This window comes from Lacerta agilis, chromosome 9 (assembly GCF_009819535.1).
Source record: "Lacerta agilis isolate rLacAgi1 chromosome 9, rLacAgi1.pri, whole genome shotgun sequence".
Classification (NCBI taxonomy): Eukaryota; Metazoa; Chordata; class Lepidosauria; order Squamata; family Lacertidae; genus Lacerta; species Lacerta agilis.
Genome location: NC_046320.1, coordinates 12,651,801 through 12,670,334, shown reverse-complemented (window position 1 = coordinate 12,670,334; position 18,534 = coordinate 12,651,801). Strand labels below are relative to the sequence as shown.

At 42.9% G+C, this 18,534-nt stretch overlaps 1 protein-coding gene across 6 annotated transcripts in view; it reads left to right on the top strand.

The window, feature by feature from the left end:
- The first annotated feature begins 6,531 nt into the window (after positions 1-6,531).
- Positions 6,532-18,534, top strand: part of LCORL (ligand dependent nuclear receptor corepressor like) — a 54,443-nt gene continuing 42,440 nt past the window's right edge. For 2 of the 6 annotated variants that reach the window (XM_033160890.1, XM_033160889.1), the window contains exon 1: positions 6,543-6,722. In XM_033160890.1, the coding sequence (XP_033016781.1) occupies positions 6,602-6,722 (121 nt within the window). In that variant the 5' untranslated portion in view covers positions 6,543-6,601. Of the gene's footprint in view, positions 6,723-18,534 lie in introns of all 6 variants that reach the window. The other 4 variants (XM_033160892.1, XM_033160891.1, XM_033160887.1 and 1 more) reach the window with 3 other exon arrangements.

The window sequence follows — 18,534 nt, the reverse complement described above, 5'->3', positions numbered from 1 at the left end:
TATCACAAAGTTGTAGGAGGCATAGTTGCACCACCAATTTCTATGTTACACCAGATTTGCTATCATGATTCTTCTCTCTTCGTTCACACCCTCCCCAAAGAATCCTAGTTCACAGTGATGAGAACTTTCTTGGGCCTCTAGTTCTCCTCCCAGACCCCAGAGATATGAGATATATTCAGGCACTGAATCCATGTGGTGAGAAATTTCAGAAGGGAAGAGCTGGACCATGCCTGCAAACCCAATCTCTCCCCATTCTCATGTTGGCGGAGGGGAACACCTGCAGAGGGGAGCTTGCTCCAAGCATATAGGCTCCCCTTGTGATGTGGAACTTAAGGGAGTGTGAAGATCCTATATGCATGGAAGATGCCTGCTTCTATAGATGCCCCTCATGGGTGGTAGGAGTGGGTGACAAGTCTAATAGGAATATGAGGGTAGGAAAGAACCAGCTGACATGTCTCCCTCCCCCTCCTGAACACATTTAGACGTTGTTGTTGTTCAATCGTTCAGTCGTGTCCAACTCTTCGTGACCCCATGGACCAGAGCACGCCAGGCGCGCCTATCCTTCACTGCCTCTCGCAGTTTGGCCAAACTCATGCCAGTCGCTTCGAGAACACTGTCCAACCATCCCATCCTCTGTCGTCCCCTTCTCCTTGTGACCTCCATCTTTCCCAACATCAGGGTCTTTTCTAGGGAGTCTTCTCTTCTCATGAGGTGGCCAAAGTACTGGAGCCTCAACTTCAGGATCTGTCCTTCTAGTGAGCACTCAGGGCTGATTTCTTTGAGAATGGATAGGTTTGATCTTCTTGCAGTCCATGGGACTCTCAAGAGTCTCCTCCAGCACCATAATTCAAAAGCATCAATTCTTCGGCGATCAGCCTTCTTGACATTTAGACTTACACGGCAGAAATTCCTCAACAGGTCTATGGAATAGTTATAAAGCCCGTTTTAAGTTTGTAGTATAGATGCACCCATAGTGTAGGCCTTGTCTATGAAAACGTTGCTAAAGGAACATGCTGACAGAATACTGCCCTTGAGTGTTCTATATAGAGGGTAAGATTAACACATACTTGCAGGAGAGCTCTTCAGGTTGGCAAGCATGCCCATGGGCCCCCAAAGGCTGATGGCTCCAGCTTTAAAAAGACATCGTCAAATGTGTAGTTACAAACCTGTATATAGGGTTCAATTACTAGAATGAGGAGGTAGATAGCAAGGCAGGATAGCAGCGCTTCACCTCCTCCACAGCATGTGAAGTAGCAGCAAGCACACTACCTGGTTAATTTAGTATTCAGGCTTGTGCAACAGAAAGGAAATGTACCTTCCCCCTTCCACCAAGGTAGAGATGTAACTTTTAGAGACTGGAATGGGGAAGAAGAGACTGAAACAGGGACTGAAATAGTAAGGGTAGCAATTTTCATAACAATTTTTTTTAAAAAACTTCCATAATCTCCTCCAAAGTAGGTAGAGGTACCAAAAAAATGGGGCAGTTTTTGATTAAAAAAGAAAAGAAATAATTGGCCAATTAATGCTAACCAATAGCAGAAGAACTGGTTCAGTCCTAGGTTTTACTGAGCAGCTAGCAAATGTGGTAACTGATATTCCTCTTGGGATTAGATCTTGTGATCTTCTCGCTGCCCTTTTTAATTCATATACCTGTAGTTTAATATTTATGTAACATCACCAACATACACTAGATGTAGTATAGAATGATCATGCAGAATCTATGAGACACAAAATCAACTAACCTACTTGAAACGTGCAAAGCTGTTCTTGTTCTGTATCTGAAGAAGTGTGCGTGCACATGAAAGCTCAACAAACTTAGTTGGTCTCTAATGTGCCACTGGAAGGAATTTTTTTTTTTTTTTTTACTATGGCAGACCAACACGGCTACCTACCTACCTGTAACTTGTTCATCAAATCATCTTTAAAGGAAGAATGGGTTGCAATGCAATGCTGAGACAAAGGTCAGTAAATTATTAAGGCTGAAATCCCATATATCGGGAACAAGGAATGTCCCATTGTAAACTGTGGTGTTTTCTTCCAAGTCAGGCTACAGGCTTACTGTATGTGCCTCAAACAGATTTCTACAGTTTGTTGTTTCTCAGTTTCTGAAAGAAGCCATCTTCATTTGTTTTATGTTGCCATGTTCTACACTTATCATATTCCCTGTAACAGGCAGCTAGTATCTGGCTGCTGTTCCTGCAACAGGTAGATGGACCTCGGGAGCAAAGGGGGAAACACTTGTCAGGTGGGTAAACAGGAAAACGTAATTTGTACTTGTCAAGGAATAATCCCAGGAGAGTCAACCACTGATGTATGCAAACTAAAAACAAGAGTATTTAATCTTATTAGGCAGTTTGATTGAACATCTTGTGTCTTTGGGTTGCCTTTTCCCTACTAGCCTAACACAGTAGTCATAAACAGTCTTTACAACATCTGCCTGGTAAGGGTTTTAAGCAAGATCTTGAGTAGCCTCTTCAAATGAACAAGTTATAAGAGATCCTCTTACAACCCAATTTCTAACACTTGACCCCCTAACAAGTTGTTATGAGCACTAGAAGAAACTAAAATTGGTTGGCAGTTCCTGGAAGGAATATCTATCCTTGTATTATTTCATTGAAAACTGACAATGTGTGCACATTACTGGCTTAAAACACAGCGAGGTCATTCTTTTTCTCAATTCAGATCAAAACTGGTTTGGGGAAAACTGCATCAAAACACTGTGTTTCCGAAGAAACAACACAATAGATATGGATTGCAGCCAACATTGTGGGCACACCGCTTCCCAAACCATACCACATGGAAGTATCCTACTATGAATCTTCAGTACAAAGCAGGAGTATTTGCTTCCAGTTCCTGGAGGAATATGAAGCTCAACTTTTAAAAAAAGTTTAGTGGAGAAGACCTGCAAAATGTGTAGGTATCACAGCAAATCCTGTTTCCCTCGTTGCAATCTAATGGCCATTAATGCCTAGCTACTAGGATGATGTTTTCTCCATGAAGGGGTGGGGTGGTATGTGCTGAATTTCTGCCTACATCCAGCTGTTAAAGATACTCGCTCTGCTTTACAAACAACACAGTTAACCTTACTATTGACTATGAACTGAATCACTACAGCAGAGCTGACATATATTGCGATAAATATTATGAGCCATGGCCATTTCTAAAACATTTGTTGGAAGAAAGAGGGGCTTGTGGTGCTCAGGGGCACTGTGATGTGCTGGGTGAGGCTGCAGCCACCTGCGGCAAAGCCCAGAACCATTCTGAGAAAATGAAGACGGCGGGTGTCTGTAGTCTCACACAGCACTTTACTGATCAGGGCTGGACTGCATACTGACAGTTAGTCTAGAAAAATAGCATTCATTTCCACTTTCCTCAAGGAGTGTCTGATTCCTTATGTCCTACCTTGATTACCAAGACCCCCTTATGGGGCACTTCTGGCAGTTCTCCAAGTCCCTGAGATTTGGCTGGCCATCACTAGGGAGCAAGCTTTTAGTGTAGCAGACCCTACCTTATGGAACTCCTTATTTGCATTCAGTGGGAACCATTCCTCGTTTTATTCACATGCCTCTTGACGACTTTCTTGCTCAGACAGGCCCTTGTAACATGAATTTCTTTTTAATCCAATCACTATTTGATGTTTCAAATAATGTTTTAATGTTGTTTTATGTATCTTTTTGTTTTTAAATATTGTATAACAGCTTATGTGTTTTAATGAATGTGCTCTTTATAAATTTGTAAATAAAAATCTTATTTAAAAAGGCAGGTAAATGTAAAGGTAAAGGGACCCCTGACCATTAGGTCCAGTCATGGACGACTCTGGGGTTGTGGAGCTCATCTCGCTATATTGGCCAAGGGAGCCGGCGTACAGCTTCCGGGTCATGTGGCCAGCATGACTAAGCCACTTCTGGCGAACCAGAGCAGCGCACGGAAATGCCAGTTACCTTCCCGCTAGAGCGGTACCTATTTATGTACTTGCACTTTGACATGCTTTCAAACTGTTAGGTTGGCAGGAGCAGGGACCGAGCAATGGGAGCTTACCCTGTCGCGGGGATTCGAACCGCAGACCTTCTGATCGACAAGCCCTAGGCTCTGTGGTTTAACCCACAGTGCCACCCGCCCCAAAAAAGGCAGATAGGGATGTTCATTTCTGCTATTACCACTGCCACTACTTGATAAACTTATATGAGCATGGAGTGGCATTAGGACTGCACTGAGGGTGGGGACTGGAGGGTTGCATTGATCTGCACAGTCTGTTGAGAATTGAATTTTCAACTTGCTTCTATTCTTTCTTTTATTTGAAAACTCTACTAAATACTTTTTTGTAATATGAACTGAAATAACCGCATTGGAAACTTTTGTTTCATAGATACTTCTGGCAAAAGCATACTCTGGCAATTCTCCCCTGGTTGGTCCCTGCTGACCTTCCATAACCTAATTGAGGATGTTGATTAGGAGGAGGATCTTGTGTCCTTGATTGTAGTTGGCTGGAACTGATAACTACTCCACAGCATATGTCAGGTGTTCGTTGTGAACAACTGTCCAATAAGATAATGTAGAAAATTGCAGTCACATGTGATGCACCTTATTTTTGTGATTGTCAGTTGTTTAATTATTGTAACCTTGGGGTAAAAGGTGGGTAATTATTTACTATAATTAGTGATAGTAGAATGCTTTGGTTTAAGAAATGGATTGGTTAACATGGTTGGACAGTGTTCTCGAAGCGACTAGCATGAGTTTGGCCAAACTGTGTGAGGCAGTGAAAGATAGGCGTGCCTGGCGTGCTCTGGTCCATGGGGTCACGAAGAGTCGGACACGACTGAACAACAACATACATCCTTCTTAGACAGGAATAAGTATGTGTGGATAGAGTGTTGTATTGGCCTCAACACTACACTTTCCTACCACATTCTCCGTTAATGAACAGCTGCTACACATCGCAAAAGATTCTGGGACATGTTTTTAGGTGTGCACTCACTTCACATTTCACACATATCACCATGAAAATACCCCCCCCCCAGAAGTCGGAATGTTCCCCTTTTGTCAGTACTGTACAGTGCAAGGAAGATCAGTAGTGCATGCATAAGTTATGTTTAATGGAGCTCACTGAGAAGATTCCAAGGACCCCTTTCTGCCTTCAAGCGTTCCCCTGGAATGCTGTTTGAAAACTATTGGCAACTCCTACAGCTGTGGGGGGGGGAGAGATTAAGGGTGCTTCTCGTTTATAATGCATTTGCAATGAATCCACATTTTTCAAGCAACTAAACAGAAATCAGTGGGGGGGGGAATAGCCATGAAGCTCCTAAAGTTTCATTTTTTTTGTATTGCTATTTCCTCCTTCCTACTGATTTGTCCTCTATGGTGTGCTGTTAATTTTCCCGTAGCTTTGGTTATTTTTTTTTTAAATGTTTTTTTTTCTTACAAAATTGTACATGCATAAATAATGATGCGTGACATGAGTAAGAAAAAGCAGGTCACTGGGGGACAAGTAAAATACTAGCACTTTGGGTACAAATTTGTGGGCAGCTGAATGTCTGTAATTTGCGTCGATCAACTGGTTTGTTTTATTTCTACACCACTTAATGTTATGATGATACTGTGGTAGATTGGTGTGCGCGTGTGCAAAATGCTACCCAGACCCCGTGATCATCATCAAGACCCTTCTTTGTGTGCCTCCTCCACAAGACTGAAGGGTGGCAACACAGGAATTGGCTTTTTTCTGCAGTGGTTCCCCATTTTTGGAATCCTTTCCCCAGGAAGGATCACCTGGTGGCTTCACTACATATACTTTAGGCGCCAGGTGAAAACGTTTTTCTTCTCCCAGGCCTTTGGCTATTCAAACAATCTATGGCCTTTAAAAATTTGTTTGTGGGAGCCATGGGGGTCGTTGGTTTGTTTTATTCTGGCTTTTATTACGTAATTTGTGTTTTTAATCTTGTATTTTTATGCTGTGAGCCTTGTTTTTACAGGTGCTGGAAGCCGCCAAGATAAATAGATAAACAAACCCCAAATTTATTATTTTTTATTTATCCCTGAGATCCACAGATGAAGGGCTGTATACAAATGTAATAATTTCAAGAGCAGCAAACAGCAAACCAGATTTACGCACTTCGCGAAGCTGACAAGGCTCGCGAACCTCTAGGTCCGCCCATCTCGCAACTGCTACAGGCAGGAGGCCCGCCCTTTGGCGCAAGGGCTTCTGGGGTTTGTAGTCCGCAGGGAGAAGGCCCGCCCTTCTGTTTAACGGCTTTCCACACAGCGCATTACCAGCCCGGCAAACGCTCGCCCGCCGCTTGCAGTACGAAAACGGCTGTACCTCGATACTATCCGCTTTGGTTCTCCCCTCCTCCTCTTCGTTCTCGCGGGTTCGGAAACCTGAGCGGTGAAAAGACAAGCCGCGAGCGAAGGAGCCCGAAGAGAATCTGAGGGGCGCGAGAGAGAGCGAGAGCGAGAGTAGGCGTGGCGAGCGCGCGCTCCTTCTCCCGTATGCAAATGAGCGGGCGTGCCGCGTCGGGCGCCCTCCCGCTCGGGCGGGCTCCCCTCCCTCCCGTATGCAAATGAGCGGGCGTGAGGTCAGAGGCAGACGGGAAAGGGAAGAGGCAGAATGGCCGCCGCGGCTCCCGCTCCTGGCGCCTCGCAGTGCCGGAGCCCCCGCTGCACGGCGGAGCGCAGGGGAGTCCGCCGCGAACTCGACTCCTGGCGGCACCGGCTCATGCACTGTGTGGGTAAGAAAGGCGGAGGGGAAGGGGCTGAGGGGTGTGTGTGTGTGGTGTGTGCGGGGCTGGGGGGGTCGGCCGGCCGGTCGGCCGGTGGAGAGCCGCCGCCGCCGCCCCCGTGAGGGAAGCACGGGCAGCGCCGAGTGCCGGCCACCAACTCCCCCTTAGAGAAGGGCCTGGAGGGGCGGGGTGGGGCGACGAACCCCGACACTTCCCCGTCGATTTAGGCTCCGCCGCCGCCGCCGCGCTGAGGACGGTGGATGAGCGGCGGCTCCTTTTGTCCCGGTTTCCCTCCTCGAGAGGGTCCGTCCCTGTGCGCGCCCGCCCCTTTAAGAGGGGAAGCCGCTCGTGCGTTGACGGTTGGGATTTGAAGTTTCCCCCTCCCTCCTTCGCTCGCTCGCTCGCGCTGGCCTGCGCCTCCCTCCCTCCCTCCCTCCCTCCCGGGGTTGTCATAACAACGGCAGTTCTCGCTCCTTTCTCCTCCTCCTCTCCCCCATCCCCGGCTATCCCGTGTCCAGGCCGGCTTATAGGGTCGGGTCGGACACCGTTCTTCTCTCTCTCTCTCTCTCTCTCTCTCCGCCCCCCCCCTTCTTCCTTTGGAAAACTTTTCGACAGCTCCGTTGGCTGCAAAAACCAAGTATTAGCTGTGGATTTGGTGGTTGAGTGTGTGCATGCGTGCACACGTGTGGGGAGTAAGAGATTTTCCGTGCAGCATGGGTTGGTGGCGCGACTCTTGATTTCTCGCTCCTTAGGTTTGCTTTTTTTCCTGCAGACCATTATGCAGGTGTGTGTACTGGTGTCGGCCTTATCCCATTAGAGTGGAACTGTTAACTGTAGCAGAACACAAGATGAGCAGATCCTACCCAAGGGGAAGTTGTACAAGCACTATCAAAATGTGCAGCTCCAGTTTCTTGCAGGAACATTTCCCAGTAGGTCTGCCCCATGTTAGAGATGGGGATGGAGGAAGGAAATGAAATTTGATTTTTATACAGTAGTTCCAGTAGCAAAGTGACTTGGGTTGGTCCTTCCTCTACCTAGTGCTCCTACTTGAAGATCTTTGGATATGATTGTTGAACTAACTGCAGATAGCATTTTTGTTCAGAACTGTCTTAGGCTTCAGGAAGGCATTTTCTCTCTGGCAGTGTGGGACCTCTAGGGTGGCATCATTTAAATTTACATGAAGCACATTGTCTTGCAATTATCAGTTGAATTTCTTGAAGTCAGTAGTAAGCTGGCTTCTGTTCATTATGTGGCTAAGAATAAAATGAAAGTGGTTACAATCGCCAAAACAGAATGTCCGGTTGCCATTTTCGTGCAAGTTGCTCTAAAGACTTATTTGTCAAATGATGGAGTGACTGATTGATTCTCAGTTAAACATCTGGCTAGTTCAGATGATAACCTTGACCTAGGTTAAGAGCTTTGAGAGCTTAAGAAAAGTCACAGTCCACATATATATTGGCCTATTTCAACCTCTTATTCTTAATGTTGACTGCTCCTGCTCAGGCTGCACAGGAAAAGCATTTTGGTTCCAGAAATTCATTCCAATTGTGCAGCTAAAATATAACAGAATTCTACAGGATGTGGTTTTAGTGTGTGAAAACAGTCAAGATCCAATGATCCCCAGGCATCCACCTCCAGATGGCGGAGATGTCAGGTGCCCTCCTGGCACTCAGGCATCTTCACTTGGTCTCAAGTGGCCGAAAGCCTGGCCCCTGGCTAATTTCAAACACTGGTTTGGAGAGATACTGATGTATGAATTATGTTTGGATAGCATTAAGCTGAAGGATTGCTTTTTATTATTTGGGGCCTCTTTCAAATGGACTTTAGCCATTCTGCTAGCTTTATGCAGTGTTTGAGTTTGGTGTTTTAATTTGTTGGAAGCGGCCCAGAGTGGCTGAGGTAACCCAATTAGATGGGCGGCAAATAAATAATAAAATATTATTATTATTATTAGTGTGGAATTGCATAAGCAGCTGAGAACTTGCAAGTTCTGGCACCTCATTATTCTCTACACTGCATTGCTGCTTGCAGATCGAAAGCTCTTTCACTCAGATAAGAAAAATGATGCGGAAGCAAAAATAAAGTATGGGCATTCATATGATCTAATTCAGGTGATGGTTTTATATTCAAATGTACTCTTGAAAGTGGGGGATTTTAATTGTATACAGAGCTTACTTAAAAATGGTAGAAGTGCAGTCTTCAAGTTGCCCCCCTTCTGTCTAATTGGGGTGGCCAACTCCCAAGAGACTGCGATCTACTCAGTTAAAAACTGGCAGTGATCTACCCCCTTTTTGGGGGTTCAGGTCAAAGTTGTTGAGTTTTTTCAGGGAGGAGGTAAAATGTATAGCTTTTTTTAGGGGAGCTACAGTTGTTCAGCTTCTTTGGGGGGAGCCAATGATCTACCAGTGATTACCACAGATGTCCAGTGATCTACTGGTAGATCACGATCTACCTGTTGGACATGCCTGGTCTAATATTGGTATTGGCTATACAACTTTTATAGTTGGGCATTCCCCCCCCCCTTATCCCTAGAAATGGCATAGTATTTCTAGTTTACAAAAAATGTGGAGAATTTAGAAGCAGTGCTTATTGTTTGTAGAGCAATTGCTGTGTCTTGATTAAGAATAGAAGAGCCTGCTGGATAAGGCCAGTGGCATCCTGTTCTCACAGTAGCTGAATAAATGACTGCGGGAAACCTGGAAGCAGGACCTGAGCACAAAAGTTCTCTCCCCTCCTATGGTTTCCAGCAATGGTATTCAGAAGGATTATTGCCTCTGAGTCCATGGAGAATGATCATAGCTGTCATGGCTAGTAGCCCTCTCCTCCATGGCTCATGACTCACATGTTGGCTATTTTTCCCTGGCAAACATTTCTCCCTCCTCCACACTTTCATTCAATATTTTTGTAAGCTCGGAATCAATATTTTAGTATCCAGCTACTGTGTTGCCCAACTGCCATATGTATTTGAAAGATAACATGGACAAGATCCTGGTGAATCATTAGAACCATTACATCATCTTTCATGTAGTATTGGGTACCTCGGTTGTAAACTTAATGGAACAAGTAATTTGGAATATGTCTCTTGCAGCACCAGTCAGTAATATGCACAAAAAATCAAACCCTTGTAGTTGGCCTGCAGAATTTCTGTGACAGGAAGTTATGAGAGCAGAAAACTTGAATTCAGAAAGAAGTAAAGTTCACTGTGTGTCACATAAATTTGAACAGTTAATGATGTGCACCTGGGGATGTTCTGAAATTTTCTTACTGTTAGAAAACTGGTTCCAGGTAGGGTTGGGTGATATCTGGTTTTCAACTTCATGATATATCACCAGCTAAATATCACAATATCTTGATATATCACGATGTATATCTGCTGTGGTGGAGGGCCTTGCTAGACCTCCCTGCAGGGGCAGAGGGTCCCCCCGTACCTTCCCGCAGCGGTGGAGGGTGTGGCACTCTTCACTGTGGCGGCAGAGGGTACCACAGGGCCCTCCTCCACTGTGGGGAGGTCTGGCGAGGCCCTCTGCCACCACAGATATATATTGTGATATATCAAGATATTGTGATGTTTAGCTGGTGATACATCATGATATTGAAAACCAGATATCGCCCAGCTCTAGTCTAGTGTGTTCTTTGTATGACCTGTTTTGCTGTGGCTGGTTGCAACCCTCCAAATACCACAAATAGTAAAAAGAACCAAATAAATTATCTGTGTAAAGTTGTTCACAAGTTTATAAAGATACAGGTTTTGGCAAACTACCCCCTCTAATTGAGTAAAAGAGCTTTGGTTTTTACTTTTGCCAGAATGAAACTGCAGTCACATCTCTTCTAGACAGCTTTTCTACTTGATTGCTTCAGTGCGGGTTTTTTTTAAGTTGTCATTTGTGCACAGCATTTATCTACAGGTGAAACTCGAAAAATTAGAATATCGTGGAAAAGTCCATTTATGTAAGCAATTGTTTTCATTAGCTACTGGAGTTTAATATATGAGATAGACTCATGACATGCAAAGCGAGATATGTCCAGCCTTTATTTGTTATAATTGTGATTATTATGGTGTACAGCTGATGAAAACCCCAAAGTTGAAATTGTGAATTTGGGGTTCTCATCAGCTGTACGCCATAATCATCACAATTATAACAAATAAAGGCTTGACATATCTCGCTTTGCATGTCATGAGTCTATCTCATATATTAGTTTCACCTTTTAAGTTGAATTACTGAAAGAAATAAACCATTCCATGATATTCTAATTTTTTTTCACCTGTATCTTTAGCTCGATTCCCCATCTTATCTTCATGTGCTTTGTAATCGTGTAAAAAAGTCCCTAGACACATCATTGTGGCGACTGAAATCTAGGTTTAAGGTGCCATTTGGCTCCTAGCTTGTATATTTCAGTTTCTAACACTGCTCCTCTCAGTCTCCTCTTTTTTAGGCTAAACATGCCCAACTCACTCAACTGTTCCTTATCAGCTTGGTTTCCAGACCATTCATCACCTTGGTCTCTCTTCTGTTCACATGTTCCAGCTTCTTTATATTCTTCTTAAATTGTGGCCCCCAGAACTGAACACAGTACTCCAGGTGTGGTCTGACCAAGGCAGAATAGTGTGGTACTATTACTTGCCTTGACTGGGACAGTTGATGAAGCCTAGAATCAGGGTGGATTTGATTTAAATCAATTCAATTTAAACCACTAGTCAATAAGACTTGATTTAAATCATTTTTTAACAGAAATACTCATTCTTGCTGGCATAATCTTAATATTTACAACAAGATGGTTTCATTTTTGGAATAATAAATTTTCAGAGTAGTTTTTACAGTTATATCAAAAATTACTGATTTTGTTATACTATTAGAAATACATAGACAGATAATTATGAAATTATTGTGAGGTTTAATAAGTTAACTGTTTATATTTGGACAACTTTTCTGCCGTACTTTATTGGAAGGAGAAAAATAATATTTTCCTTAATAACAATTTAAACAATTTATTTAACTAAAACAATAACATTATAGCATATGTATCCATGTTTGTTAACTGATGTGGTTAAACGGAAAAAAAAACCAGACTGAGTTTTAGCACACATGAAAAACTTACAACGAATCCTTATTTCCTGATGAAATAGCCTTTGGGCTGTAATGTAACTTAAAAAGAAAGTATCTTTAGAAAGATTTTTCCTCCAAAAGCGTTTTAAAAATCCAATTTAAATTTTAAAATGGTTTTTTAATTTATTTTTAAAAATCATTGATTTTTATCCACTCTGCCTAGAATAACATTAGCTTTTGTTGTTGTTATTGTTGACTCGTGTTAAGCTTATGGTCTACTAAGGCCCCCTAGATTCTTTTCACATTTAGGTCTGGCAAGCCATGTGTCCTCCATCTTATATTTGTGCAGCTGATTATTCCTGCTTAAATGTAGAACCTTAAATTTGTCCCTATTGACATTCATTTTCTTAGTTCTGGTCCAGTTCTCCAATCTGTTAAGGTTGTCTTGAATCCTGTTTCTGTATTTTGTGGCATTGACTACCCCTCCCAGTTTGGTGTCATTGGAGATGTGATGAGTATCACCTCAGTTCCTTCATCCAAGTCATTATGTGCCTGGAAGGGAACCCTGTGGCACCACACTTGTCACTTACTTCTACGATGACAAGAAACCAGTAGTGAGAACTCTGGCTTTGGTCAGTCAACCAGCTACGAATCCACCTAACAGTTATCTCTTCCAGTCCACATTTTAGTTACCTCCCTCTTGGACTACTGCGCTCTACGTGGGGCTACCTTTGAAGGTGACCCAGAAACTACAACTAATCCAGAATGTGGCGGCTAGACTGGTGACGGCCGCCGCCGAGACCACATAACACCGATCCTGAAAGTCCTAGTTTGGCTCCCAGTACGTTTCTGAGCACAATTCAGAGTGTTGCTGCTGACCTCTAAAGCCCTAAACAGCCTCGGCCCAGTATGCCTGAAGGATCGTCTCCACCCCCATCGTTCAACCCAGAAACTGAGGTCCAGCACTGAGGGCCTTCTGGGGGTTGCTTCACTGTGAGAAGTGAAGTTACAGGGAACCAGACAGAGGGCCTTCTCAGTAGTGGCACCCGCCCTGTGGAACGCCCTCCCATCAGATGTAAAGGCAATAAACAACTTCCTGACTTTTAGAAGACATCTGAAGGCAGCCCTGTTTAGGGAAGTTTTTAATGGTTGATTTTTAAATTTTTATTGTATTTTTGATATTTTGTTGGAAGCCGCCCAGAGTGGCTGGGGAAACCTAGCCAAATGGGCAGGGTATAAATATATCATCATCATCATCATCATCATCATCATCATTATGCCAGCTTTTCAGCAAGAATAACATGGTAGACTTTGTCAAAAGCCTTACTGAAATCAAGATATACTACATCCACAGCATTCCCTGATCCATCAAGCTTGTACAGTTTCTTTTTTTTAAAAAAATATGAGATTCATATGTCATGTTTTTGAAAAAAACCCTTGCTGGCTCTTAGTAATCATAACAACCTTTTCTAAGTGCTCACAGTCTGACTGCTTAATTATAACTTGAAATTGTTAGCCTGGAAGTAAATATTCCACAAATGAAGAATTACGCTCTCTTCTCTGCATCACTGCAGGGTTTTTTGTTTTGTTTTGTTTTTTAAATCCTCTCTGCCTCTGATATGGAGTGTTTTCTCTGTAACATGTAGTTACTCCCCCCTTTTTTCTGCATCCACATCACACACCTCCAGCCTTTAGGCTGAGTGAGACAGCTTCCTCAGGTGGCAGGTGCTTGGGGCATGGAACAGACAGAGCTATGTGTGCCAAGCAATCTGCCCTGCATCTCCTAAGCTAGTTTACTGTCCCAGAGTGTAGTGGAGGGTGCTGTCCCAAGGCCAGTGTTAAAGAAAATGCCATTATAATCAGGGTGGATTTGATTTAAATCAAACTGATTTAAATTACTAGTCAGTAAGGCTTGATTTAAATCACAGTTTTCTACATAAAGACTAATTCTTGCTGGTATAACTTTAATATGCAAGTAGATGAAGATTTTTAGAATAACAACTTTTCATATTAGTTTTTTTATTCTCAGTTTAATAGGTTAATCATTCATATTTGGACAACTTTTCTGTTGTACTTAGGAAGGAGAAAAATAATCATTACCTTAATAATAACAATTTAAATAGATTTATTAGATCCATTCCACTCCAAACAATCAGAAAAATATTGTTTCTATTCTATTCACTGAACTTCTTGAAACTTAACACTGAAGGGGTTGATTCTGTATTCATAGGTTTGTAGAACAATAGGATTAAGGTCTTTTTCTCAACTCTGTTCATGTTATAACGTTTTTGCTGTGAAGAAGAGGCATGTGATCTCTGCTGAGTCAAATTCAGTTTTGAGAACTGCAAAAGTAAACCAAGCATCTGTGATAATATCTTGTAGGCAGAGAAACTGCCCAATAATCATACAAAAACCTCTGGAAGAGCATAAATGGCATTGTGAATGGATTGATGGAATTTATTTACAAAAAAGTTAAACATATACAGCCTTATTCTACATAATTAAAAAACTAATCTTTATTTCATGATTGAATAACCTTTGGATGGTAATATATTTTCCTCAAAAAGCATTTTATTTTTTAAAAAAATCTGATTTAAATAAAAAATCTGATTTTTTTATTTTTTTTTAAAAAAAATCATTGATTTTTATCCACCCTGATTATAATTGGCCTCTATAGGAAGAATTTTCTATAGTAAGAATTGTAGAATTGAAAGGGACTCTGAGGATCAACTAGTCCAACCCCCTGCAATGCAGGAATCTCAACAAAAGCACACATACAGAATAATGGGGTGTCTTGTCCTTTGCCTTATGCAGCAAAATGTCTTGGGGCCAGCCCTGCTTACCCCTCTTCCTTGTTTCCGAAACTTGGGTCTCCAGCTGTTTTTGGACAACAATTCCCATCATGCCTAGTTAGCAGAACCAGGGGTCAGGGATGCAGTCCAAAAACAGCTGGAGACCCAAGTTTGGGAAACCTGCCAACCTGTTACAGGTAGGTAGGCATGTTGGTCTGCCATACTCAAAACAAAATATAAAATCAAAAAATCCTTCCAGTGGCACCTTAGAGACCAACTAAGTTTGCATGCACACGAAAACTCATACCAAGAACAAACTTAGTTGGTCTCTAAGGTGCTGCTGGAAGGATTTTATATTTTGTTCTGCCAACCTGTGCTTCTGAGATCTGTAAAAGAAGCCTTGATGGTGGTGTCCCCAACAAGAGCTGTGTGTAGAGAGATGAATCAAGAGATTATCTTCTTTGCAGTGGTGCCCCATTTGTAGAACTTTCCCCAGACAGGTAATTCTGTCCCCTACATTATCAGCAATAGAGTAAAGAAATTTTTGTTTACCCAAGCCACCTGGTCTTCAAGTGACAGTTTGGAATTAAGAAATACCCACAAGCTACATATCTGCTCGTTTGGGGCAGTGCAACAGCTCCCAGAACAGGTAGGCTTCCTAATTCCCAGACATGCATATATATGCTTTAAAGTTCTTGAAAGTTGCCCTGTTTCTTAATGTAAGTAGCTTGTGGGGTTTTTTTGGTCGGGGGTGGGGGATAGATAGAAGCTGTGTTGTTGAGTTTCACTTATCTTGAGGAAAGTGGATAAAACTTTTGTGGGCAGGGACGATAGCTTGCTGCATTTCTGATACAAGTATTCTGATAGTTAATACAGTACTGTACTTCACTTTAACTCTGGCTTTTTAATTTATTTTTCAAACCATGCAATTTTATCAGAAAGCGGAAAAAAACAAAAATAAAGTTAGAAATGAAATTTGTTGGTGTCTTGAAATAGGTGCTACTTCACTCTTATCAAAATCTGTATTCTGTCTTTTATTGAGCTGTTGTACTCTGCTATAGTATTCTATTTCAAGTAACAGTAATTTTGTTAAAGACTGTTCTGTTTTGTTTTAATTGTGAGATAACTGCCAGGTATATCAAAGTATTCCTGTAAGGAAAAGAAGTCTTGGGCTTTGTTTTGGAACTCATTCACTGGTGTGGTTTGCTGGTAAAGCACTTGAGGAATGTGAAGATCTGGGAGATTTGGAGTGTTTCTTACTTTATTTCCCCCTGAAATTGGATATGGAAAATGAGCTTCACATTGCGACGCCAACATTTTCAGGTCTAGGATCTAGGATTGTGCCAGGCTTGCCGCTCATGCGTTTGTTTTTGGAGGTGGGTGGTGATAACCATGAGCAGTGGTTTGCTCCTCAACATGTCAACAGCAGGAGCAGGACAAGAGTGAAGCAGAGATTTTTGAGCAGCATATGGCAGTACACTGCTGATTCATTTTAAATCATAGTTTATGTTTGACAAATTTAACCAAATACAGTACCTCAGCTTCCATCCCCCCCTCCCCCAATTAAATTTGAGGCAAGGCTGGATATTTGTCATCCTCTTGGTTGAGAATATAACAAAATTTTATACCCTTAATATTATCTTTGCTATCTTTCAGAGTTTACCTGGCGTAAATATCCTTTGTCTATTTGGGGCCTAAATTGATTAATAATACTTAAAAATTAAAATTAATTCTGCAGAAACTGAAGGATCTTTGCAAAATAGTAATTAAACCATTGAGAATGTATTAAAAGTGTGTAGGTAGAAGCTCTTCACTTCTTGATCTTCTCTCCTTTCCAGCTTGCCTGCTTTAGGTTTTTCTACTTACTTACTCTCATTCTGCTCTCCCCTCCTTTTCTTACCATTTTGTTGTGCCTGGATCCTAGGGAAAAGGAAGGCACTTGCTTGTTGAAGTCCGACTTCAGCGGAACTTGCGTTTAAGTAAGTGTACATAGATTACAGCCCAAATCCCTCAATTTTCCTCCATTCCCAAATCTATAATTTTGGTTAAGGAATGTTGTTCAAGTTAACTTCAACTCCCCCCCCCCCCAAAAAAATCCCCTTGCCACCTTTGGAACTCACCTATGTGCTGTTCTTTCCTGCTGAGGTATATCTCACTTTTTTCCTATCAGGCTATTCAAATTTCTACCTTTGCAGAGTACTATTGTCCTAAGTCTAGTCAGCTGCTGAAAGGATCCCAGAGAGAAAATTGAAGTCACTCCTGCTACTGAAAGAGTTCTGGATAAGTGTATTAAGCTTAGAACACTGGCTCCCACTTAGTTAAGTGCTGTTGACCCCCTTTTTCAAAAGCCAAGCCATGGCCTCCATACTTTAGAAAAATTTTGATAGCTCTGTGGTACGGCTGGGCAATGTTGGTTAAACTGTGATGTTGAAAAAAATCTGCATTGGCCCCAGCCAGCGGGGTGCCGGGTGAAACTGCTGCAGCTCTCACCATGCGAGCTGAGGCGCTTTCACCCCAGGAGGAAAGACAGCCCACCCTCCCCGTTAAAGTCTGCAAGGAGTGGGGTCAGGGCTCACAGTTGGGAAGGACAGGCTTCACATTTCCCAGCTAAGCAGCCCCGCTCCTGCTCCTACTCATGTGCAAGCAGGAGCAGGGGCGGGACTCTCTCAGCTGAGGAGGGGGAATATTTTAACAGAGCCCCCATTCTGCCTCTGGCTCCTGTGGTGGCGGGTCAGGGGCTCCGTAAACTGCTTTGCTGAGGGGAGGGCAGCAGCACGCTCCTCAGCCAAGCAGTTTAAGGAAGTGGAGGGAAGAACAAGCTTTATCAGCAATTTGCCAGTGCAGCTTGTTTCTCCCTCTGCCTGGGCAGAGTGCGATGGCGATTTCACCAGTGGTATATTGCTGGTGAAACCGCCACTGCTTGGGTCCCTCTGCCTCCAGCTCCTGGCTAGCTTGTTACTCCATCAGCACGCTGGGCGCTGGAGGCAGAGGGACTTGAGCGGTGACTGTTTCACCAGTGATATACCACTGAGTGAAGCTGTCATCGTGGTCTCCCCCTCCATACCGATCCTGGGTGATATATTGTGCATTATACTTTTTTAAGGCTTTAAGTTGATTTTCTTGAATGTTGCTGAGGGCCGTGAAAAAAGACTTCGTGAGCCACATGTGGCCCGTGGGCTGCAGGTTGGACCACCCTGGGCTATGCTCTGTCTCCACTGTCAGAGACAGTATGCTTCTAAATACAAGTTGCTGGAAACAGCAGGAGGGGAAAGTGTTCTTGTTCTCGAGTCCTGCTTGTGGGTCTTCATCAGTCTGTGTGGCCATTGTGGGAAACAGGATGCTGAACTAGATGGATCACTGGCCCGATCCAGCAGGCTGTTATTATATTCTTAATAGCAACACGTTCCATAGCTTGAGAATCACTGGCTCACTATTCCTAAATTGGGCTTGCTACTGATAGCTCTCTGCCTCAAGTTTTCTGCACATAAAACTTATATATTTCCCTGAAATTGGAGCAGGTAGCTCTTCCTAAGCAGTAGAGGGTTAGGGTTTTGCCATCCTTACCATTCAGATCCGTTTTGAGTGTTGGTTGTTCATTGGTTGTGCTTCATCCCTCTTCAGGTCTGATTGCTATTTGGTGTGCTGTCCTACTGGTAGACACCTTGTGTCATTACAGATGATCATACAGATGGCTACCTAATTCAGATAAAACTGCTGCAAAGGCCTACAGTATTAAAAAATTATTTGAGACACCTGGAAGTAAAAAAATGTGGATGCCTGCCAAATTTCTGCTGGAATAGTGCTCCACAGCATGGGACACTGCAGACAGTACTCCTATAGATGATTTCCATCAATGGAATGTTTTTTTTTCCATTCTCAAAACAAAATCAAAACAAGTTAGTGTGCTGAACATTAGGTATTAGGTGCATAACTAAGTTGATGTACAATGTTACCTTAATTTTCTTCTCCATACTATATAGCATT